The sequence below is a fragment of the Pararge aegeria genome, chromosome 21, assembly GCF_905163445.1.
Source record: "Pararge aegeria chromosome 21, ilParAegt1.1, whole genome shotgun sequence".
In the NCBI taxonomy this organism is placed as follows: domain Eukaryota; kingdom Metazoa; phylum Arthropoda; class Insecta; order Lepidoptera; family Nymphalidae; genus Pararge; species Pararge aegeria.
In genome coordinates, this window is record NC_053200.1 from 4,444,597 (window position 1) to 4,469,442 (window position 24,846).

Sequence of the window (24,846 nt, forward strand, 5' to 3'; positions counted from 1 at the left end):
CCTGTAGTGGGCCGGTAATGGGTTGATTTATGATGAAGTGGGATGTTAGAAAATAAAGTTTTTTTAGAACAGTATACACCTATAATTTGTTATTGTAATGGCATCAGAGAGAATTTATAATTCTATACAATTTTTTTTTGTATGAATGTTGTTACAATTAATTGCTGATGTGTCTTATGAATAAATAAATAAACATGTTATTACCCTAACGTCCATCCGTTCTCCGAGCTATGTCGGTAACTCTAGTTCGTAACATGAAAATAACACTAAAGTTCTAAGCATCAATAGCCTATCACAGCCCACTTTTGGACTGAATGCCACTGGAGGTATTCCATAATCTCCACGCTGGGCAGACGGGTTGGTGATCGCAGTAGATGGTAGTAGTAGCACGGAGGACGCTGCTGTCCGTTCTCCGTTAAATTCCCTTCGCCTCATACGACACCCGCGTGAAGTGGAGGGATGGTGGCAACTGTATTCTATTTATTTATTTATTTATTTATTTATTGGGTCTACCAGCGATTTTACATAAATAAAAATAATATTACTTATCATATAAATATTACACATAAAAATGTGTAAAACCTTTTTGCATAACAGTTAATCGGTATTTGTTGTGTCCAACTTCACTTTCAAAACAATTTGTAGACAATAACACGAATACACGTTTCACCTACACGACGCTCGCGCGCATCAATTTTGATTCGCGTATTCTGATCTGCCTTCACCAAACTGCACGGCTCAGGCACATATTCTTAGGTCCATTTTATTTATAGGCGATAGTTTCACTTTCCTTCAAATATTACTATTAAAAAAAACTATTAATATGTATATTGCACAGAGCTGAGAAGGTGACCCATTGACCACAAGGAAATGAGTCACCTCTTCACCTCTGTGTTGCAACATCACGACAGGCAGTGGCGTGCATAGAGGGTATGCACGGGGTATGCAGATGATATAAAATGAAGAATATCTCATTTTATATCATCTCTATTTTTATAACTCTTACAAAGCCTATCCTTAAGTTTATTTTAACTCGTACTGGAGGTATTCTTCATTTTAAATCATCTGCACACCCTGTGCAAAACCTTTTTGCACGCAACTGTCGATAGGGTACCTGCCATAGAAAACTGCATCGCAAAAGATCAGTTAATAATTGCCATAGGTTTGACTTTCAACTTTTTCGCTAACGCTTCACTGCACTCCAGCTGTTGTTTAACGTAAGAGACCGTCCCAAGTGAGTCAGTTAGTTGGGCAGCTTTCTTCTCCTTGTCGCCGGGAGCCAAGACAGGTAGACTGCTATCTGCCTGTAAAGATAATAAATTTAAACGAAAGGTTATTTACATTGGGGCTAGATGACGGTGTTTGTATTTTCTCAGTATATTTGTTACAAAAAAAAAGTAGTCTACTCTCCGTCCTTTCAACTTACTCTATGCCAAAAATCAAGTTAAATATATACATATATAAATAGTAAAAATAGTATCTACATTCTACATACGTTATTTAAAGCGTATATTATAAATATTATAATAATCACACATCCATTTTCCAGTTGTGAGAAACGAACCCACGGTCTTGGACTCAGAAAGCAGGGTCGCTGCGCCAATCTGCCGTCAAATGCCGGAAAAACAAACCGATGGGTTTTATAAAAAACCGTAATCAGGCCAACAGATAGTTAGTTAATATTGCTAGAACCTACATAGTTACCGTTTATGACGTTGTTACATCAGTCAGCCGTCATTCCCGATCAAGGCCAGAAATAAAGCGTGGTAATTATAGACTAAAATATGCCCAAAGACCCTATTTGCTATTTGAGCGGTGGCCTGTACACCAGCAACATGGACAAAATTATTCATCTATAAATTATCTTCTCCCAAAGCTTTATCAACTCTTTGAGTATTGGCGCACGTGTGAAAATAATATCCAAATAATATAAGTGTAATAAAAAATGAGGGTAAACTTCTCCTTTTCCCTTTTGCCAGGCTTTGGCAGGTGGACACGTGAATTTTATTTATTGTCGGAAGAACATAGATATAACCGGGGGATTTAATTTGTATACCCTACCTGTACTAGCCGTGCAGTGGAATGTTAATAAGATATGAAAATTACAATGAACATGTACCAACCGGTTCTAATTCCCTCCAATGCCGGATAGAATCCGTGAGGCGATCTCCGAACCCGGGTGCAAAGTTTTCAGGATCCACCGCAATGAAGCAGTGGCCAAGGTTAGCCGGGCCCTCTCCCTGTTGAGTCCACGAGCGGATATGGTGCCCGTATTTCGCACCTGCAATACGCCATATGATAACAAAAGCTTATCTAAGCTGAAAGATCTTCTTTCTTTCAGCTTAGATAAACGCCAATATTAAATTAAATATAAAAAAAATCTGTATTTATTATGTATAGATTTCTACTAGTCAACAAGCCGATACTGACATTGAGGGAGTTGCGAAAAATCAGTAATCCGCCATTTTGTGGCGGTGGCCATCTTGAACAGATTTTCATCAATCATAGCGACGCCACAGATAGACGACCCGTCCTGTTGCGTCGGTTCTTAAAAACGGACTTAATCAAACAGAACAAAAATGAATCAAAGATGACTCAATTTTAATATTTCTGTTTCATCATCTATAAAAGACTTCCTCTGCACATTCTTGGTATAGAATATGCAAAAAGTAACCATGCATCTTGATTTTTGGTCTAGAAAAACAAACGGTACCTTTGATTTCTTAAAAGCGATACAAATTCGGCCGAACAAAGAATTCTACTTAGGTATGTGATTTGCTAATATCTATACTTATAATGAAACTGTAACTGGAAGATTTCTGTACATTTAATATATTTTGAAAATTTTGACCGGGGGATGCTTAATAATCGATACAGGGTCCAAAACAAATTTTTATTTAATTTTTGTCTGTTTGGCTGTCTGTCTGTCTGTATGTCTGTCTGTTCGGGCATCACGTGAAAACTCCTGAACGGATTTGAATAAAATGTGGTATAGTCGTAGCTGATATTTTTTACTTTATCAATTTTACCTCATAGCTCGCTAGTTAAATTTGAACCGATTTTAAAAATCCTTTTTTTATTTGAAAGTTTATACTATCAAGCATGTTTTGTCTTATTTTAATGAAGATCTGATAAATATTGTCGGAGATAAAGGACATAACTTTTCACAAATAACAGCAAGTCGCAAGGCTTATGAGACATCGATCGAATGATCGAATGCATGCGTAACATCCTACTAATATTAAAAATGCGAAAGTTTGTGTGGATGGATGTATGGATGGATGTATGTATCAACTAAAATAATGACAACTTACTAACTCAGTATACATCGTACTATAATAGTAGGTACAAAGCTAGACACGATGTTAGCATCAGATCTATTCTAGCTTCTCGATTGACCCATACGCGGACGAAGTCGCGAGGGTCCGCTAGTAATAAATATTTACTAAGTACAGACTTCTAATATTAAGCAAAATCTTCATTATAACCATCGAACCATTACCGGCCTCCTTTAAGAGTAAGGGTTTAATTATTAATTTCACGCTAAGATATTTGATTTTTAAATCTGTGGATGTAGGCCGTGGTCTACCACGCTGCAATGGTCAAATGCAGATAGTTAGACTCCACACCCATTTGAGAACATCACCGTCTTACCTGATGAGATACCACAGAACAGTTCAACCATAGCTGCCAGACCATAACCCTTGTAACCAGAAGTTTCTTCTCCGCCGCCCAGTGGCATCAGACAACCTGTTTTGAACGCCTGCAATAATTTAACAAGTTAGACAATTATTTTTTTTATTAATATAAACCTTTTGTGACCTACTCGACTAACTATTATACTCGACTTAAAGCAATGACTATAATTTCAAATATCGACAAAACTTCAGTTTCCATTTATACCAAACTGATCTTTGCATAGTCATGAGTCTGTTATATGACTGAAGTGTATCGAAAATACACCCACATTCACAATATATATATCAATATTAAATATACCCACATTCACACTGTCAAGAATATTGGCTGCGACTCAAATATAGTTTTAGCTAAGTGTTTCTTGAAAACTATTTATTCATTAATAAAATAAGAATTACCCGCAGATTTGTTTTAATGTTCATCAATTTAATAAATTATCTGGCACATAATTATATTATAGTTATCAAAAGTTTAATTTTGTACCAACTTTACAGAATAACTATTACATAAGTCACTAAAGAAATAAATCTTTCTAAATCGCTGTAATGACGTGAAATATCATAAATACATGTGTTATATGTAAATTATTGTTTTAACATTATCTATTAGGTATAGTAATCTGTGACTCCATTTGACCTTAAATGTTAAAAGCTGATGTCATGGCTGTCACTGCGTAAATTTATGAGAAATTTGCACAGTTATTCCTTAAAAAGTAACTACTTATAAATCTCAGGAAATGTTTTGCAACAAAAGTTAGCACCTTTCTAACCTTGTAACGTACAAATGTAAAAAAAATATACCAGTTCCGCGTCGTTTGTTTGGTTTCCAATAGGGTCTTGCGCCCAGCCTGTTGGTATGGGTTCTTCTTTGCGCATCTGCATTTCTATCTGAAACGATTAAATTATTTTAAAGAACCGATTTTACAGTCATTCACTAACATCGCGAGATTTTATTTTGCCAGTCTGAAGTCTGATACGTTTGCAGTATACAGAGATACGTGTCCAGTGTACACTGCACATTCTCAACATTGTTTACCTAAAAACAATATCTACTGCGCATATATTTTAGTCCAGCCAACTTAGATCAAGCGTGCAAATACTTAAGTTAAGAAATAATTGGCAGATTTGTGAATACCTCACATAATATATAATCCAATTATGGATTTAATTGGCGATGAAAAAAGCGGGTCTAAATCTATTCAAGAATCACAAATGCAAAAGTATACGTAAGTTTGTTACCTACCTATGCTCAGTACCGATTCAGCCCAAAATTTTTAGCCCGTGAGTTTACTAAAACTAACTGAAAATTACGAGAATTTTAATAAAAACCTAAACAAAAATTAAAAACACTTGTTTGTTTTGCAAAGTAATATTATAGAACGTAAAAATAAATAATGGCCTACTTTATCGAGCTGAGTATAGTTACCTACTCTAAATAACTTTATTACCTTTCCAACGGCAACGGCAGTCGTGGCCATATCCAAGTAGAATGTTTCCCCATCCGCTGCCGGCGCCACCACTGACAAAGGATTTGTTCCTAAAGCGGCCTAAGTAATCAAAAGATAATACATTCAGTACTTCACTATCATCTTAATTCTCAGAAAGATTTAAAGTGCCACATCCAAGAGCTCAGGCCAACTGAGTAAGGCATAACTGAGTCCTGAGCGGCGTTCAAAATTGCCTTCAGCGTACGGCCAATTTTACGTACGATAAATAAGAAACGCGCGTTAGAGAAGAGTCTTGTCACAGTCGCTCGAAGAACGCAAGCTTTAGCGCTGCTAGGCACATAGATCGCAAGTTGGACGCAGCGATGAGGCCCTCGTAAAAGGCAAAGCCAACCCGAGGCGTAATTGCGTCCTGAGCCGCGTTCAAAATTGCGTTCAGCGAGCGACTATCACAAGAAACGCACGCCCGAACTAGAGTCTTGTGATTGGTCGTTCGAAGGACGCAAGTTTTAACGCTGCTAGGTCGATCGCAAGTTGGACGCGGCGATAAGGCTCTCGTTAAAGGCAAAGTTAACCCGAGGCGTAATTGCATCCCGAGCGGCGTTCAAGATTGCGTCCAGCGTGCAGCCAATCCTAAGAAATGCGCGTTCGATCGAGTCTTGTGATTGGTCGCTGATTTTTTGATATTTCTCATTACAACACCTTGCCATTATCGCTACGGCCAAAAACAGCTGGGATCGTAGTCCTAAAAACTTTATAATACAACTGAAAAAAGAAATAAATATTTTCTACATTTCTATGTCAATGCCAAGTAATGTTTGGGTAGCTTTGCAATCATATCTAAGAAATAATAGCCGAATGTCGACTGCTCATAATTACCGATTCACAGCATTGAGCTGTAAATTGTTGAGAAATTCCTTCGACTGCCTATGTTCTCCATCATAAGATCTACTGCAGAGCTTCATTATAACCATATGGGTGCAAAGTTCTCATAAGAATAAAATACTTATTGAAAAACATATAACGGCACTAGTCGCCCCTACGATTTTTGGAATGTCCCCTCGATGTCTCTGGTCTACCATCATCAAACCCTGATTTTTTATTATGAGACTACCTTGGAAACATTTTCTTTTCAACAAAAAAAGAATTATCAAAATCGGTTCGTAAACGACGATGTTATCCGTGAACAAACATAAAAAAGCATAAATACGGACGAATTGAGAAACTCTTCCTTTTATGAGGTCTGTTAAAAATAGATATAGGCATCATATGCCTACCGAAGAGCATAATAAAGTCGTCGATCCCCGATTAGTTTTTATCACTAACATATTGTGATAACAATCGTGTAAATCCGTCAACTCTCATTAGTTCCATGCTACTAAAAATCTCTCCTATGAGCAGGACTTGTGCCCTATTGACGGATTGGTCTTTCAAAGCTTGTAAGTTTCAACTGCGCAATGTATAAGTAGATACAATAAAACTAGGCACCTTTTTGCTTCTTGTTGGAGCAAGTAGTGGTGAGGTGTTGGTGAAAGCCATTCCTATTAAACCTTCATTCGCAGCCTTCTTTGCCCAGTAACCCGCCATACCGTTGTGGTTCGAACCTGAGAAAAACATAGACAATACAGATAAGTACTAGAGACAAAAAAGTATCAACAAAACCAGTATTTCGATTTGAATATGAAGGTAGTCCGAAATTTAAATGACTTGGAGCTATAAATAATCATTACTTTCCATAGTTAGTATTATGGTTTGGGATCTGCGATTAGTATCTAATGTGGTGTTTGTATTAGTGATATTATAGTTAGGAATTTTAATAAAACACCTATTTGTTTTTAATTCTACATCGGTAAGTAGTTTTCTATTATAATTAATACAGTTTAAGTACTCTCAAAAATACTGTACTAGAATTATTTCAATGACAATATAGCTCTCCGATAAGGCTTGCATATTTGAACATGCTAACTACTTTAAGGATATTTAGGAACTCGATAGTGCTTTTAGGATCCATTTATTTTGAAACTAGGCTATTATTTAATACAGATTTCGAAATGCGGGTTCAAAAACTTAATAATGTTTCAGAAACCGCCGATTCTGAAATTATGATACGTATTTTTCAAGTTCATTCATTCACGACCTCTGTGAATATGTGTGTTAGTTATATTATACCTGTATCTACCGGTAACATGGTTCTACGTCCTAGAACGCTAAACCTCATGGCAGCACATTTTTGTTAGTTAGTTACCAGCATCAGTCGTCTATCAACGACAAAGTATAATGGAAAAATTATAAAAAAAAACTTTTTTATACTATTATATTGTTGTGTGCAGCAAAGTAGTTTGTAGTTTTAATTGTGACATAATTGATGACAACACAGTGAATACAATTAAGTAAACACAATTTGAATAGGCACCGACAATACAGGCTTAGCTAGCAATGTTTGGCAATTCTATTTATTGTCAAATTGTTTTTATTAATCGTTATTTATTTTTCTTTCATTTGTACTTGTCATGTCATGAAAATGTTATTTTGGCAGAAATTGAAAGCTTTATCTGCCTTAGCAAGTCCTTGTTCCATAGCTAAAAATTATTAATTCTGGTATTGATTATATAGATCTGACGTCATTGGGCGTTTCACCTGCCATGGCGGATCTCTAGATTTTACAGTTTTATTTAGTGAAACTTTAAACTAATATATAGATTCTAAGTGAAATTCATTGCGCGGTCGGAGGAGTATGAAATTTCCCACACTTAACTTTATAATATAACTAGATGTGCCCTGCGGCTTCGCCCGCGTAATTTTGGGAGGCAGCGTACTGCTACATAGTCTACACCTATAGTCATATATGAGATTTTTAGTTTTTTTCAATGAAAAGTATACTATATTATTTCTAATACCTCCAAGAATATGTATAAAAAGTTTCATGTAGATCGGTTTAGTAGTCTTCGCGTGAAAGCACAACAAACAAACTAACATTCACATTTATAATATTACTTGGGATTAGATAAATTAAGCAATATTTAAGCGATTCTTGGTTACTGTCATTATGGAGCCAAGACGGGACAATTTGGAAATTATAAACTACCCTCACATAGACCACAGCGCTCTGCACTGGGCCAAGGATTTCTAAAAATTGTTAGTACCTACCTTTTACTGTGACCCATCCAACTCCAGTGGTCTTAGCCTTCTTGATGGCAATGTCCATCGCAAAGTGGCTTGCAGTAGCGCCCAGCACGTTGTTGGCGTCCACCCACGCGGTGGATGCATTCTCTTTCAGGATCCGAGGCTGGTCGTTGGGTTTGCAATTACCGGTTAGTATGTCGTTTATGTAAAACTCTGAAATAAGAACGGCGATACTCTTTATCATATTTTCGTCAGAGGGTTTGCCATTTGCTACGAGTTATTACATCGTTGGCATGCACATTAGTTATAACGTATTTGTCTATAATTTGGGTTCCAACTTTCCAAGATTTGTTTATCGCCATTGTCATTAATTTCAAGTGAAAGACGACCACTGTTGGACCTTGGTAATTTGGAAGGACCTCCACACTCCACAGTCCTGCTCCGCATATGTCTAGCATCTCGCTTGATGTCGTCTGTACCTACACCTAGTGGTGGGCCACCTACTTCTTTGTAACGTTCACGTCATTGTTATCATTTCAACTGAAACACAACTTGAACTTGGTCATTTGGAAGGACCTAGATACTCCGCAGTCCTGCTCCGCATATGTCGAGCATCTCGTTTGTTGTCGTTTGTACCTACACCTAGTGGGGGGCCATCTAGTTCTTTTTAACGTTCACGTCATTGTCATCATTTCAACTGAAACACAACTTGACCTGGGTCATTTGGAAGGACCTAGATACTCCACAGTCCTGCTCCGCATATGTCTAGGAGCTCGCTTGATGTTGTTGTTGATGTAAAGGCGTAAGATATCTACCAATCCGCATTTGGCTAAAATGATGGAGACCCGAGATCTTAAGAGAGAGGGGCTAAAGGGTTAGAGGTGCGTGCTGGGATTCGAACGCGGCCCTCCGAAAGTGCGGTCGAGTTCCTAACCAATTCGCTATCATCGCTTCTAATTAAATGAAAGAAGCGATTAATATTATACTCATTACTCGGAGATAAATACCAAGTTTGAGCTCATTTATCTAATGTTTGTTAATAACGTAATTGCGCTATCAATAATAATTTTATATTTATCGACGATATCTCATAAAAATGCACCTTTCACATAATATACCATCATAATTACCTAGTTTCACATAATATAAATACATAATTAACAAATTATTTAGTCGTTTACAGAACAGTGGTGTGCATAGGCTGTTTGAGGACGGATTAATTATATTTGCCTATTTGCAGTGCTGAGGCTAGCTGGTTTAGGAATTTTATCAATACATATACTCATAAATATATATATTTATATTACATGGGTATATTAAGGTTTTACGTTTCGTATGCCCTTCGTGTAACTTCCACTTTATGAAACTTAACTTTGGAGTATAGGAAATCTAACAGAAAGGGTGAGACAATACTGTTTTACAGTATTGTAATAGGGTCGCTCCATCTATTCCATACTAATCTTAGTTAACTTTTACGCGATCGAAAAGGTAGGCGTAGTTGAGATAGAAAATCTCTAAAGACTGGAAGATTGTATCGAGTTGTTAAAAATTTTGATTCTCTATTTCAAATTTTATTTTTTTGACGGCTCAGTCGGCAGCGACCCTGCTTTCTGAGTCCAAGGCCGTGGTTTCGATTCCCAAAACTGAAAAATATTTGTGTAATGAAAATGAATGTTCTTCAGTGTCTGGGTGTTTATCTGTATATTATATAAGTATTTATTTATATTATTCATAAAACTATTCATCAGTTATTTTAGTACCCATAACACAAGTAACGCTTACTTTGGGGCTAGATGGTGACAGTTTTCAAAGTCCCATTTAAATATGTAAATGATGGATTTACGCTAACGTGAGTGCGACGCGTTTAAATACACTGTACCATCAGAGAGTTGGATGTCTCATAGAGTTGAATCGATAATCAACTCTATATTAAATGGTGTTGGCCGCCTTAGCCGATATGCCAATAGCATTGAGGCATATTAGCATTCAGTGGCTTACACTGGGTTTCTTACCAGGGTATGCATACAACAGAAAAATTGCATAAAACGGCGAAAATCCTCCTCCTATACCAGTTATACATAAATTTAAGGGTAGGCAGTGCTTTTGTGTATCTATGAAGTGCATGCCACTGGTAGCATTGAGGCATATTGGGGTATGCACTTACCTAATCTATTGAGGCCATGACTAGGATGTCCCACGCGGTCAGCCTCTATGAGCAACTCTGCCTGCTGTTGAGCCGCTTTAGCCGAGGCGCCAACAGCTTTAAGACAGTCTGTCATAAAGCGCAAAGCCTCCGAAGTCGCTACCCTGGCCATTGCTCTTAGCCTTTGCAGCGGCCTTTGCACGCTGAAATATCAATACAAAAGAATCATTACTGAAAAAATATTTTGATTTAAATAAAATCAGTTCTTAACAGTTGCTACCTGCTCTTGTTTCTACCTTTTATAACTATTTGTATTTCTTTTAAGCCATCCGCTCAGTTATCTTTTGTTGCGATGTTTTGTTGTTTCTTGTATATTTTGAAAATAAAAAACTCATCTGAATTCAAAAAATTCCTAATATGATTATTGGGACCTCTCATTTATTTGAACATCATAATAATTCGGTTGTGAACAAATCTATCGAAAACTTAAAACGCTATCATAAGGATAGCTATCTACTTTTAGATCCGCGATTTTAGTTTCGTTTAGTGATTGCAATAATTACAAAATATTAATTATTAGTAACACAGTAGTTGGCAAAAATACACAAATGTAATATCATGACGATTGGTTATAAATTCAGACATAACTTAAAAATACGAAGAAGAAGAAGAAGAAGAAACACTTTATTGCACATATCACATACAGGAAAGGAAACATTAAGGAGTATACAGTACACAATGTAGACATGCAAAGACGGCGTTATTGCTGCAAGCAATCTCTTACAGGCAACCTTTGTAGATAGGACTTACAGCAAGAGAGCGGGATAGTGCCGAGAGTAAATACCAAAATAAAAGGTAATATATAAATTTAAAATATACATAATCTATAACAAATATAATATATATAAGTAGATTTTAACACACAATTTAAAAAAAATATATAAAGAATCTACTTCAAATTCCATCACTCAAAGAGAGGTCCTTCAGTCGACTCTTAAACATCGGAAGGGAACTACTTCAACGGATTTCGGCAGGCAGATTGTTCCAGAGCGTAATTGCCTTAAAGATGCGATGCCGATGGTAGAGGGAAATAAACAAAAATGTGGTCTATAGGTATTCAATATATAGCGAAGCAAAACAAAGATAGGTAATAATATTTGTCTATTTTACTAATATTTTTCATACGATTAAAATCGAGTAGGCCTTTTTGTATTATTCACAAATCTCAACGATAGACTAATTTAGTCGACTTAATAGTAATCTATATTATGTAGCGTGAATAGCTAGGTATTCGGTGCCAATACTTTATCAGTAGAAACCTTCTACTTCTGGACCTGATGATTTAGTTTTTATTGGAGATTGGTGTGCGGGTGTGTTGAGTTTAAATAAATTTATTTAAACTTAAAGGGAGCGAAAATGTCAAAAATATCATTTGAAAGAGCTGTTTGTGTTTACTCTATAAAATATAAATAGATATGAAAAAACTTTTTTTTTACTACTACATTATGGTATTGATTCATGAGTTATTAAAAATGATGAAAAGCTTGGGTGTAAATTATTCCTCGAACCAGGTTGCTTCTTAAAGTTTTAAATAAAGTTATGGCAGTGTGAGAATTGATATGTTAATAACAAAAATAAAACAACTAAGTTTGTTGTGGGCTTCTTCTTAGATCAGGACGAGTTTGGAACCATCGCAGGTACCTAATCAGCTTTAGTTTTCACCGTGAACTCACTTATATAAAATATTTTACATGTAATGTAAATAATACACGCATCAAAAATGCCATCTATGTGCCTAATTGAATAAGGAAATCTATGTCTTTGATTGTGACTTTAATGTTAATAATATAAACTATAGTTCTTATCGTTAACAGTAGATACTTTTCTTCTTTTTATACCATTGTATTTCTCTTTGTGGAATTCCAAACTGGTGGTAGAGTTATAACTAACAAACCAATTTGTCCTTTGGTAACGAAGTGGTCTTTTAAATGATAACAATTTAAAATTTCCAATTAGAAACGTCCAACGTAAAGGTTATGTACAGGAAAAAGACTGAACACTGCACCTATGCCATGGAAAACCCGATAATAAATAATTTAAACTTATAAATGACACTTCATATAGCTAATTAAACAAAACATGATGAGAGTTCGTATAATCAGAGTATCTTTATTACATAATTAATAATTCTACTCACCAAGATATAACAAACACTACAATATAAACAACACAACAAAGCAGCTAAATTGATAGGTAACACGTCTGCTCCGCAACGCGCAATGTTGGCGACTGAATTTGAATTTAGAATTCTGGACCTTCCGACTTCCAACCTTAAGCAAGTAAGAATAGGAAGCAAATTATTACATTTAACACCAGCTAAAGGAGTTCAGCAAAGTCAAGGTTATGGAGTATGCAACAATACGAAGATAGAAAAAGAACGCGAATGTGTTACCTTAGTTTAGTTACGTGAAATTTCCTTAGAGAGGGCAAGACAAGGTTTAATGTAGGTGCAACTACTTATCTAATAATTTTAAGAATCTAAGCTGTTATTACTTTAGATCGAAGTACCTAGATAGGATTAAGGTTTATTTTTATTTGCTCTAATTGCATACTCAACCCGACAGATACAAGACAGAAATTATATCCCCGACTATTTGGATATTAGCTACCAGAGCTACCTACAGCTTTATTAACTACCAGAGCATTGTAGCACTTGTGCGACAATGCTCTGGTAGTTAATAAAGCTGTGGGAGAAGATCAATTTTTATCCTTTCCCGGGGAGATAATTGTCTCCTGCCTTGCCATGCAAAGTACTGGCGCACAAGTGGAAATAATATCCAAATAATATATATGCCCTGTAGAAGGGCTAGCACGGGCAGAAGACAAAAATATTATTAACTTGTCCACCTTCTAAAGCACGGAAACATGGAATAGGAGAATTTTACCCCCGTTTATATTACACATATATATTATTTGGATATTATTTCCCATTGTTTTTTAGGTTGAGGAATAGAAGATAAAATTGCATCCTTTCCCCGATGATATAATTCTCTCCTACCCATGCTAGCCGTGCTGCAGTGATAAGAATAAGCTCCTTCCTCTGAGTTATAAAGTCTAAATATCTTATTTATTTCCAAGAATCCGTCTCATTTCAGTCTCTTTATTTTCCGGGAAATAAGACTTAGGTACATAACATTCTTTTTGTTGACGCTTCGATCGCACTTTATTTGCACTTTAATTATTGTATGTATCTACTCACATCAATCTGTTTGTTCCTTCGTCACAACAGTTTTGCACGCACCTCTAACTTTTCTAATTAATATGCGTTTTTTTAAGCAATTCAAATATCACTTGCTTCAATGGCGTAGGAAAACATCGTGAGAAAAACTGCATGCCTGAGAGTTCTCGAAAATGTTCTCAAAGGTGTGGGTAGCCCACCAATCCGTATTAGGCCAGCGTGGTAGACTACGGCCTTTACACTTTCTAAGTGTCGTAGGAAACCCTTGATATAAACAACACTTGATAATAGAATTGGGTTGTCCAATCAGAAAGCATAAACTATCGATCGACACCACAGTCCAATAAATAAATAAAAAAAAACCATAAATAAAGAAATATACTTCGACAATACAGACACCGCCATCTAGACCCAAAATAAGCATGTTTGTGTTGTGAGTACTAAGATGACTGATAAATATTTTTACGAATAATATACATAAATACTTTACAAGTTGTGGGAACCAAACCCACGGCCTTTGACACAGAAAGCAGAGACGCTGCCTACTGCGCCACTCTACCATCGACATATTGTTTCTCTTAGTATACGAAAGTCGACCATGTCCGTAACCACCGTTAAAGGCGCTTTTTTTAATACTATATTATAAACTTTTATAACGTTAAATTTAAGTTATTATTTTTCATCATCATGTCAACCCATTACCGGCCCACTAAAGGTTACCCTTAGGCCGTAGTCCACCACGCTGGCCTAGTACGGATTGGTGGGCTACACACACCTTTGAGACCATTATCGAGAACTCTCAGGCATGAAGGTTTCCTCACGATGTTTTCCTTCACCGTTGAAGCAAGTGATGTTTTAATTACATAATAAAACGCATATAACTTAGAAAAGTTAGAGTTGGTGCTGGGATTAAAACTCAGCCCCCCGTAAGTGAAATCGAGCTTCTACTCACTGGGCTATCACCGCGTTTTCCTAACAACACTTATCAAACTCACTGTTTGGTATTTACACAAGCAAATTATAAACACCACTTTATCTTTTTACCTACTTACATGTTTGTACATAAACAGAGCAAGTTAGTTCATTCATCTCATAAATAGTGCAAAAATATATATATAATATATATTATTTATTTATATAATAGTCATAATGTGATATAATTCCTGGGATTCGAACTCGGCCCCCCGAAAGTGAACCCACTGGGTTATCACGGCTTCAGGGCTAACTCGTAATGCGTTATATTCAAAATTAATTTATTTCAAGTAGGCCAAATATAAACACTTTTGAAACATCAAGTTTGTCTGTTTGTAGTGACAATATCATCGGTTCGGAAGGCAGATTCTTTACAGTGTACATTTTTTATTTTAAAACATTCATTTTTCTATCTTTTCTCTTGTGTGAGATGAAACAGGACGAAAGTTTTTCCAAGCAACCTTGCCATTAAGAAATTCTTCAATCGTATAGTAACCTCGCTGTAATAAATGTGTTTTAATATATTCTTTAAACTAATTAACTGGTAGGTTCAAAATTACCTTATGAATCATATTATAAAAGCGTATATTCAATCCCACAAATTACTTCTGTACCTTTTGCAGACGATATGCAGTTGATACTAATTTATGACCATTTCTTGTAAGTCGACGGTTTATACCACTCTATGTTTAAATTCAAATTCAAATTCAAATTTAAATTCAAAATTCATTTATTTCAAGTAGGCGTAATATTAGCACTTTTGAAACGTCAAGTCTGTCTGTTTGTAGTGATTCTACCACCGGTTCGGAAGGCAGATTCTACCGAGAAGAAGCCGGCAAGAAACTCAGCAGTTGCTCTTTTCCAACATCAACAATTTACATTTTGCATTTTAACATTCATTTTTCTATCTTGTGAGAGCTGAAAGCGGAGCCGGAGGCTTCCAAGTAACCTTGTCATTAAAAAAATTCATCAATTGTATATTAACCTCGCTGTAATAAATGTGTTTTAACAAATTCTTTAAACTTGTGCATTGGCAGGTCCAAAATCACCTTAGGAATCATATTATAAAAGCTTATATACTTTATATGTTGTCTTACAACTACTATATTATTATAAATATATTGTGAAGCTACAGTAAGTATACTAATTTCTTTAAACTTCTCACAGTGGGATTCGCGTGATTTAAATTTATATATTGATTAAATAAAAATAATTTAAAAACGTCCTGGAATTAATACTGCCATGATGACATGGATTTAATATGTTACTTAACATTACTTTGAGCTGTTTAAAGCATGACCTTTGTTCGACCACCTACATTGACAGATTTAAGCTATCGAGTGCTTAGGAAATATACTCGTAGTACCTACTTTAATTACCATAGTTTATCATTGATTTTAATACAAAATAGTTTGATATGTTGGAGAAGAGACTATTAAAAGATCTAACGCGATTTAAAGCTAAAATCTTGTATTGTATAAATAGAGGATTCTACCTGATCAAAAGGTCGGATTTGACCTTGATCACAAAACGCAAACCTCGATGACGTCACCCCAATAATATTTAGGAAGGTTTTTTGTTTTATCCTGTTTAGGGTTTTTATTCTAGCAGGGTTCTAAATTATAAACGGAACCCTAACAGGATTACTCCTTTATCCATCCGTCCATCAGTGTATATCAAGAATAATAAAGTAAAACGTCTCTTAAATTGTTTCAAAAAGCAATATTCACTCTTTTATCTGGATAATTTATACAAAGAAAAATATGTAATTTTCGAGTTTACATGAACGCTAAAATTTCTTCCAGGGTACGGAGCCCTCAGTGTTCGAGTCATATGCCCGTTTTCACGAACGAAAAACAAGGCAATGCCTAAGGAGATTCATAGGCATACATAAATTTTTCACCAATAGTTATTACATTAAAGTTGGTGAAATGTTTTTTTTGATTCCTAGGTAACGGCGCGAGGTTCAAGCAACCAAGGTCGCCCTAGAATACTGACAGGCCGTTGAGGACTTCCGGAAATACTGTCTAGATTTACGTCAGTATTCAAGGTGCTTTCCCTGAGTATCCTATCTAGAACTTGAGGACCGATTCGATTTTTTGTGTAATTTTTTCTGTGGCTACTAATGCTGATATTATAAAGCTAATTTTATTTTCGTTTGTCGGTTATATAAGTTTACAAGGGCACATCTAGCTAGATAATAGGATAGCACGAGGTCAACGACCCTATTCTTATCGCATAGTATTTTCTTGATGTACCGTGAACAGTCGTTGATGTGGCAAAAAAAGAGCGGTTTGTTGCGTGAAAAACTCAATCAGTTAATGCAAAAAGTAGAATACTTATTATATTGTATTCCTTCACCGTTGTATAAAGTGATATTTTAAATGCTTAAAACGCACATTACTTAGAAAAGTAAGAGATGCTTGCTGTAATTCGAACTCGACACACCGAAAGTGAAGTCGAAGTCCTGCCCACTGGGCTTTCAACGCTTTTTAATAATTAACCTACCTTCAAATGTCAGACTTTTTTTATAAATATCAAGTGAAAACTGAAAATGATGAATTCGTGCTGAAGGAAGGCTTTTAGTCAATCGTGATGAGAATGCATGATGAAAAGTAGCAAAAAGGCTCCGATTTTTTAACCCTGGCGATCTCTTGTTCTGTGTAAACCAAAAATGAATATATCCCACGAGAACCGTTATTATTTACGGGACAAGGATTTATAATAAACCGTTATCGATTTCAACGCGACATCATACCGAAACTCTAAATCGCTAGCCGGCACGTCTTTGTCAGTAGGGTGGTAACTAGCCACGGCCGAAGCTCCTGTCTGGCATAATGGAACAAAAATCCATCCATTCAGACTTTCGCATGTTATATGTTACAGCTGTTTGTACTACAAAGGTAAAAAAAGAAAAAAGATATGTTGTTAAAAATAAGTTGTGTTGTACAAATTCCGTTTAAGCAAATAAAAACCAGAATTTCGGACATTTTAAATAGTAAAGTTTTATTTTCCACTACCAAGCTATCGTATTTAAACATGGTAAAAAATGTTTTTTTTTTCCTTTTTTTGTATCGTGGGTTCTTGGGTATGTTTTAAGGGTAGATAGGTATAGGCCACTACGTAGAATTTTAAAATTATTGTTCGTTGTAGGTTTTTATTTTTTATTTAATTGCAATAATTATAATTAATTTGCAATAATAATATTAATTTAATTTGCAATAATTAATTAATTGTCAATCAATTTATAATGAACAATTAATAAAGCATTTACAATTTAATATAGGTAGACAAACCTCCTTATTCAAAAACATCTGAGAACGAATTAGTAAATAACATTGTTATCTGACTGTTCATTCATTTAAAGATTAGACAGAACGGGAGCAACCTGTAGGTATACACACAGGTTCACATCTAGGTATATATACCGAACCACACCGCGAAAGCCTTTTTGTCTGTCATTGGCATTGAACGACATTGGTTGCTTATAAGACTTGAGTGTTGTGTGCGTGAATTTGATATCGTGTTGATAAGTCCTTGAGGTGCTTGTGTACTGAGAAGAGATTTATCGGTAAGTTATAGTATCACTACATATTTCCTTAGTTATAAGTAAGAGTAAAATTTGTCAAATATTGAGTTTATATTATTCTTGGTATAACCTATCTGTAATCAAGGTAGACCCAAGTGAGTGAATTTGGTTACTTTTCTACAAAGTCTTAGAGAGCATGTTCTGCCACCCGTTCTTGTTATTATAACTAACAGCTGATGAGTATAATTATAGCCAGAGTTAATTCGCAAGCCTAGATTTTGCGGAACATGCCGGGTGTAAGCGCTCTAGAAAGAGAAGTTTGTAGATTATTTTTATTAGGCTGATAAAGTTAATGCATATCTGCTATAAGTAATCTTCCGTTAATATACGAGTAAATTTGTATGCGTTAAATTTCTGTTTCCCGTGAGATTAAGAAGTATTTTACAACAGTTAAAGAGAAACAATGCCACCATGCATTATCTTCAGATAACTGTAACGGTTTATGAAGTGCATGCGAAGATAGCTCTCAGATGGAAGATTTTTTCCAACGCACGCACTGTTTGTTTTGGCTCATTTTTTTTTTAATTTACAAAATATATTTATAAAATTGTAGCCTATGTGTTATTCTGATGTATCATACATCCTCACAAACTTTGTCGTTTATTAGTTATTAGTTCTTTGGATTAGTAAGTAAGATATCGTGAATTTTATTCAAGGAACTAAAAAATTATTTCCCTTTCTTTATTTTTAAATTTAATAAAACATAAAAGTACTTTACATTGTAAATATCTAAAATGTCACTAAGTCTTAATGATACGTTAAAAACAGCTGTGCGAAAAATTTCAGGTAAAATGTGGCTATATTTGCTAATTAAAACTGACTTATACAAGTTTTAACAATAAGTTGATATCATTGAAGCGTATCGGGGTACTGTTGGGATCTAGGCAAGTGGATTAACCTTATACTCGTAGTACTAGCTCACACGACTCAGATGTTAACGGAGGTAGGTACCCACTATTATAACTGTATAAGATTTGCACACCAGTAACCGGAAAGTAGTGTTCGAGTAACAAAACAATATAACGTCAGAGTAATAAATAATCTGTAAGGCGCGATTTAAAACTCAAAATCGTTCACACGTCTACTGGTAGCGCGCATTGCTGAGAGTTTATAAAATAAACTATCAAAAAAATTAAAGATGTAAGGTCCATTTGACTTTTGACTTTACAATGTTCAAACTACTTTGATAACGAATTTGTTAATCTGACAATTAAAATAAATAAATATAGGTACCACGACAATATACTGCGTCGCCATCTAGCCCCAAAGTAAGCTTAGCTTGTGTTATGGGTACTAAGAGTACTGATGATTAATTCTATGAATAATATACATAAATATATTATAATATACAGATAAACGGATGACGGCCGATTGGCGCAGTTTGCAGCGATCCTGCTTTCTGAGCCCCAGGCCGTGACTTCGATTCCCACTACTGGAAAATGTCTGTGTGATGAGCATGTATATTTTTCAGTGTCTGGGTGTTTATATGTATATTTTAAGTATTTATGTATGTTATTCATAAAAATATTCATCAGTTGTCTTAGTACCCATAACACAAGCTACGCTTACTTTGGGGCTAGATGGCGATGTGTGTACTGTCCTAGTATATTTATTTATTTAAACACCCTGACACTGAAAACATTCATGTTTATCACACAAACATTTTTCACTTGTGGGAATCGAACCACGGAATTATTAGTTGATTCTGTGAGGAATGCTGCTGTAGCAATTATATCTAAGCTTTTGTTACAGTAAATTTATAGAGTGGGTAAATAATTGAACTTTTGGATAGATATTAATTAATATTTGCCAGATATTTTATTAAATAGTTAATAAATAGTTTTCTAGAAAGAAATAAAATTATTTTTGATTAACAACCAATGTTCATGACATTGAGTTGGTGGGTATTTTGATATTAAAACGACTGCATTATCGATGCACCCCAGTCCGACATAATGGACTCGAATGATGCAAAGATTCATCCCGGTGTCTTCGTCTTTATCACTTTATATGCTATAAATAGATGCTGTCAGGAGTACCTACTGCCAGGTCTTTTACATGTTTCAATTAAACAGGTAAGTAATTATTGATGTTTTTTCCACAGATAGTATAATCAGTTTATCGAAGACAGCACCGTCATGCCTGAGGTACGAGTAGAAGAAGCACAGAGGTTTATGGAGGAGAGTCTGTTGGCTGGAGGGGCGCCGCTATCGGAGGCTAAGGCACACGCTGACCTTCTGCTCCACGCGGACATTGTTGGGCACTATAGCCATGGCATGAACAGACTTGGTGAGCGGATTGAACTTCATTGTTTTGTAGATCATCATCATCATCAAATAAACCGACTGACGTCCACAGCTGGACATAGGTCTTTTGTAGGGCGTTCCAAACTCGACGATTCTGGAGCGCTTCGGATCTGCCCATTTCCGATTTGTTGTACAGATACTCCTAACATAGCTCTTTGCATCCATCAATCAATCGTCATTTCAAATGTGTGTAGGTGCTAGACTTAATTGCAGCATAGTTTAAGATGTATGTTTCCGAGTTGTATGTTTCCTAATTCTTACAACCTGAGTATCTTTAAAGCAAGAGTGAATAGGCAACTTTTACGCAAGCGCGTTTCATCTTAGGCCAATTTTGCATTTTCGATTAGCTAAGACTGCGGTCAAGGGTAATAAATAGCCCCTTAATTTAAAATAAATAAATTTTTATAAACTTTTTAATACCAAAAAAGCCTTAGTTTTTTTACTAATTATAAAAAATGAAGAATACAGCAAATGCCAGTGCAGTGACACATATGCCAGTTTTCACTGAATAGCCGATGTCTAAAAAAAAAAAAACGTTTCACCAACTCTTTTCAGAGCTATACATAAACGATATGAAGTCAGGTGTCTGCAATCCACACGCGGAACAGATAATCCTGAAGGAAACTGCTGCGACCGCATGGGTGGACGGCTGTGATGGTCTGGGAGCCACCGTTGGAAACTTCTGCATGGACTTAGCCATCAAAAAGGCCAAGGAGTTCGGAGTTGGATGGGTTGCTGTAAAACGTAAGAATTACTTTTAAATTTAACTAGCGAAAAGCATGAGGTTTGCACAGGTATAAATAAAAAAGGGGTTTTTTTTTATAATACGACTAAGCTTAGTAGGATTCTAGATCTGTTTTCAACTTCATTATACAGTGTTTCTTTCGTTACAACGATAATGTCATTGTAAATTTGCGAACCCGCACTTGTATTTTTTCATCTTTATTGCGTAGTAAAGGAGAAATTACAAATACTTTATACACAAATAACTTAGTGATCTCTGCCAGGTAACCTTAACGATAGTACACAATAATGCATGAGAGACGGGAAATCGCAATTACAATAAAGAATACATAAATTTACACACTTAAGTACATACTACTATTAACTAATATAATAAATTATTAATAAATAATTATATATATTTACTATAGATATATGTATAAGTACACGTATACGAACAACAAATATCTATTGGTGAAACTAATAAAAAAAAAAATTTGGGCCGTCCAAGCCTATTGAGCAACACTTCACAGGGCATGTAAGGAACACGTCCTACAAACTACCACTTTGTCCACCAACCCAAGGAACAACGTGTTAAGCCTCACGTGCCTGAAATTACAACGGAAACAACTTCCTTAAGACCGAAACACAGCAGTTTTTCCAAAATAAGCAAGCTGTCACAAAAAGCTATTGATGAAGTGCGATTCATTATTGATATCAACATATCGTCTTAGGAAAGAACAGAAAACCTTTGTGGAGCTGAGCATATTCTTTTATAACATGATACCGAAAGTAATATTAGATTTACCATTACATAAGTTTAAAGAATGTATAAAAACACATTTTATACATCGAGGTTACTATACTATTGGTGAATTTCATAATGACAAGGGTGCCTGGAAACCAGCCGCTCCGCTTACATCTCACACAAGAAAGAACAAAGAGTTTTTTAAAACGATGTTGGAAAAGAGCAAAACTGCTGAATTTCTTGCCGGCTTCTCGGTAGAATCTGCCTTCCGAACCGGTGGAAGAGTCACTACAAACAGACATACTTGACGTTTTAAAACTGCTTATATTGTGCCTACTTGAAATAAATGAATTTAGAATTTGAATTTTAAATTTTATTCTATCAACCCCTCAGTCGATGGCTTGGCTGTGAAAACTCCTTTAATAATACTATAATCTTTTAAAGTATTATTATCTGTGGCAAGACCAAATTAAAAAATCATAGAGAACCATTAGGCAAATAGGCCAATCATGCTGGACGGTCACGGTTCGATTTCTCCTGCTTATTTAAATCAATCAAATAGTGAGTAAGTAGGTATAGATTACTGGCAATTATTTATATATTGACACGTAATTCAATTCTGGTTGCTCTAGTTAAGAAACTCTTTCGTAAGAAAACGTTCAATAACAGCCTGCAAATTTGTCAGAGTATAATTCTTGAACTTTCTCGAGAACTAGAACAATCCGCTTTTAAAGTTAAATACCTATGCCTAAATCACGCCTAAATATCTGAATATCCTTCTGCAATAAACTCAAATGATATTATAATACTGACGTAGAAACTTATTGTGGCGAGTACTTTCATTATCTTATGTTTAGTTTTTTATGTCTGTAATTTTTTTGTGATTTTAATTTTCTATCCTTTTAAGCTTTAAGGCTTTTCTTGTTTTATTAAAATTTCACCATTATTTAAATTTCTAAACCTAAACAATAGGTACTTGTAGTAAGGTAACAGAAATCCCTATCCCTACTAATATTATGGATGTCAATGTGAGTTTGTGTGTTACGCTTTCACGCAAAAACTACTTAACCGATCCTCATGATACTTTGTACACATATTCTTGGAAGTATTAGAAATAATATAGGATACTTTTTATTCCGACATTAAGCTCAGTTCCTTTGGGAGAGGGAATGAAAGTGTTTGACGATTTTACACCATAATTATTTTGTACTGTATAGGTTATAATATGTGTTTAATTTTGCCCAAACTGTGGTTGGAGATGGAGAACCCCTTATTTAAGACTTAGCGATACTGTGATTTTTTAACAAATACAATTAAATTTAATGCCATATCAAAAAACAAAATCAAATGCAGACGAAGTCGCGGGCAACAGCTAGAACTTATATAACATATTCTGTCGTCGGTGTTAAATAAACAGATTTGAGATTTAGGCCGTATACCTATGTTATTTTTAAGGTTGCAACCACAACGGCATGGCTGGCTACTGGGCACTGAAAGCCGAGAAGGAAGGTCTTATAGGCATGTCGTTTACGAACTCTGCACCCATCATGGTCCCTACAAGATCGAAGCAGGTAAAATAACTATTGTTAGAAAATATTCCACAAAAAGCTACTGCAATGCGTCCATAACTTCTTAATAATATCACAACTATTCATGTCGACAGGTTCTTACGTTGCCCAGAACTAACCCAGTAGTATTAATAATAACAATAAGAATAATTAACTTTATTAACCACAATAAATTCGTAAAAAAACTTACAAATAAAGATAAAAAGGAGAAAAAACTAAAACAACCTATTTGAGGCTGATGGTGTCATAGTAATGAAAAATACTCAATGTCAAACCGATTGGTGCATTGGGCAGCGACCCTGCTTTTCGAGTCCAAGGCTGTGGGTTTTATTCCCACAAGTGAACAATGTTTGTGTGATGAACATTAATGTTTTTCAGTGTCTGGGTGCCTATAACTCTATGTATTATAAGTATTTATGTATATCTATATCTGTATATATATATAAAAGAAAGTTGTGTTAGTTACCCCATTTATAAAACAAGAACGGCTGGACCAATTATTATGATGTTTGATTCTTTAGATTCCTCTTAGACCGGAATAGGATAATAAGTATTAATTTATAACATCCATAAAAAAAAAAAATTCCGCGGTACGAAGTTCGCTGGGACAGCTTTGAAAATTATTCATCTGATATCTTAGTACCCATAAAACAAGCTACGCCTACTTTGGGATAAGATGGCGATGTGTGTATTGTCGTAGTATGTTTATTTGTTATTATTTACAACCAAAACAATTGAGAGCTAATAATTGCATTTTCTTTAAGCACATAACTTCTGCTATTGATTTTGCTGCACCACACAAATCTAACCTATGGGATACATAGATATATTCACCATATATATTTTTATATACCATCAATTATTTATTTACAATGTGTATAAAACAAAAGTTAGTAGGTATTATAGAAATAAAATAAAACCTCATCCATAAAACTTAATAAAGTATCTGTAATATTTTTTCCCAGAGAGCTTGTGGCACAAACCCAATTTCATTGGCCGCACCTGCGACCGGTGGTGATTCTATTGTTGTTGATCTGGCGACCACTACTGCTGCTATGGGAAAGGTAATGTCAATTTAATATTATCTTCATTCATCATCATCATCATATCGACCCATTACCGGGCCACTTCAGGGCACGGGTCTCTTCCCACAATGAGAAGGGGTTAAGGCCGTAGTCCACCACGCTGGCCCAGTGCGGTTTGGTAGACTCCACATACTTGAGAGACATACCTTGAGAACATTATGTACTCAACTTTCAGGCATGCCGGTTTCCTCACGATGTTTGTGTTCAC

The 24,846-nt window shown here is 35.3% G+C and overlaps 2 protein-coding genes across 3 annotated transcripts in view; one reads left to right on the forward strand and one right to left on the reverse strand.

Annotated features, from left to right (window-relative positions):
* On the reverse strand, positions 1 to 10,583 carry LOC120633145 (uncharacterized oxidoreductase YjmC-like). Its single transcript, XM_039903268.1, has 8 exons — positions 10,431 to 10,583; positions 8,291 to 8,479; positions 6,632 to 6,747; positions 5,147 to 5,245; positions 4,500 to 4,586; positions 3,655 to 3,763; positions 2,124 to 2,281; positions 1 to 1,304 (listed from the first exon to the last, which is right to left on the reverse strand). The coding sequence occupies exons 1-8, from the start codon at positions 10,579 to 10,581 to the stop codon at positions 1,143 to 1,145; spliced, it is 1,071 nt and encodes a 356-aa protein (XP_039759202.1). The 5' UTR covers positions 10,582 to 10,583; the 3' UTR covers positions 1 to 1,142.
* Positions 6,878 to 24,846, forward strand: part of LOC120633144 ((2R)-3-sulfolactate dehydrogenase (NADP(+))-like) — a 23,034-nt gene continuing 5,065 nt past the window's right edge. The window contains exons 1-5 of one of the 2 annotated variants that reach the window (XM_039903267.1): positions 6,878 to 6,992; positions 20,313 to 20,497; positions 21,070 to 21,258; positions 23,441 to 23,556; positions 24,519 to 24,617. In XM_039903267.1, the coding sequence (XP_039759201.1) occupies positions 20,347 to 20,497; positions 21,070 to 21,258; positions 23,441 to 23,556; positions 24,519 to 24,617 (555 nt within the window). In that variant the 5' untranslated portion in view covers positions 6,878 to 6,992; positions 20,313 to 20,346. Of the gene's footprint in view, positions 6,993 to 18,061; positions 18,191 to 20,312; positions 20,498 to 21,069; positions 21,259 to 23,440; positions 23,557 to 24,518; positions 24,618 to 24,846 lie in introns of those variants that run through there. The other variant, XM_039903266.1, reaches the window with a different exon arrangement.

Excerpts from the sequence above, each read along its gene's own strand:
- LOC120633145 (XM_039903268.1), bottom strand. The coding sequence starts at position 10,581 with ATGGCCAGGGTAGCGACTTCGGAGGCTTTGCGCTTTATGACAGACTGT. Across the intron at positions 6,748-8,290 it reads TGGATGGGTCACAGTAAAAG|GTTCGAACCACAACGGTATG; the intron begins GTAGGTACTAAC and ends TGTTTTTCTCAG. Across the intron at positions 1,305-2,123 it reads ATTGGAGGGAATTAGAACCG|GCAGATAGCAGTCTACCTGT; the intron begins GTTGGTACATGT and ends TTATCTTTACAG.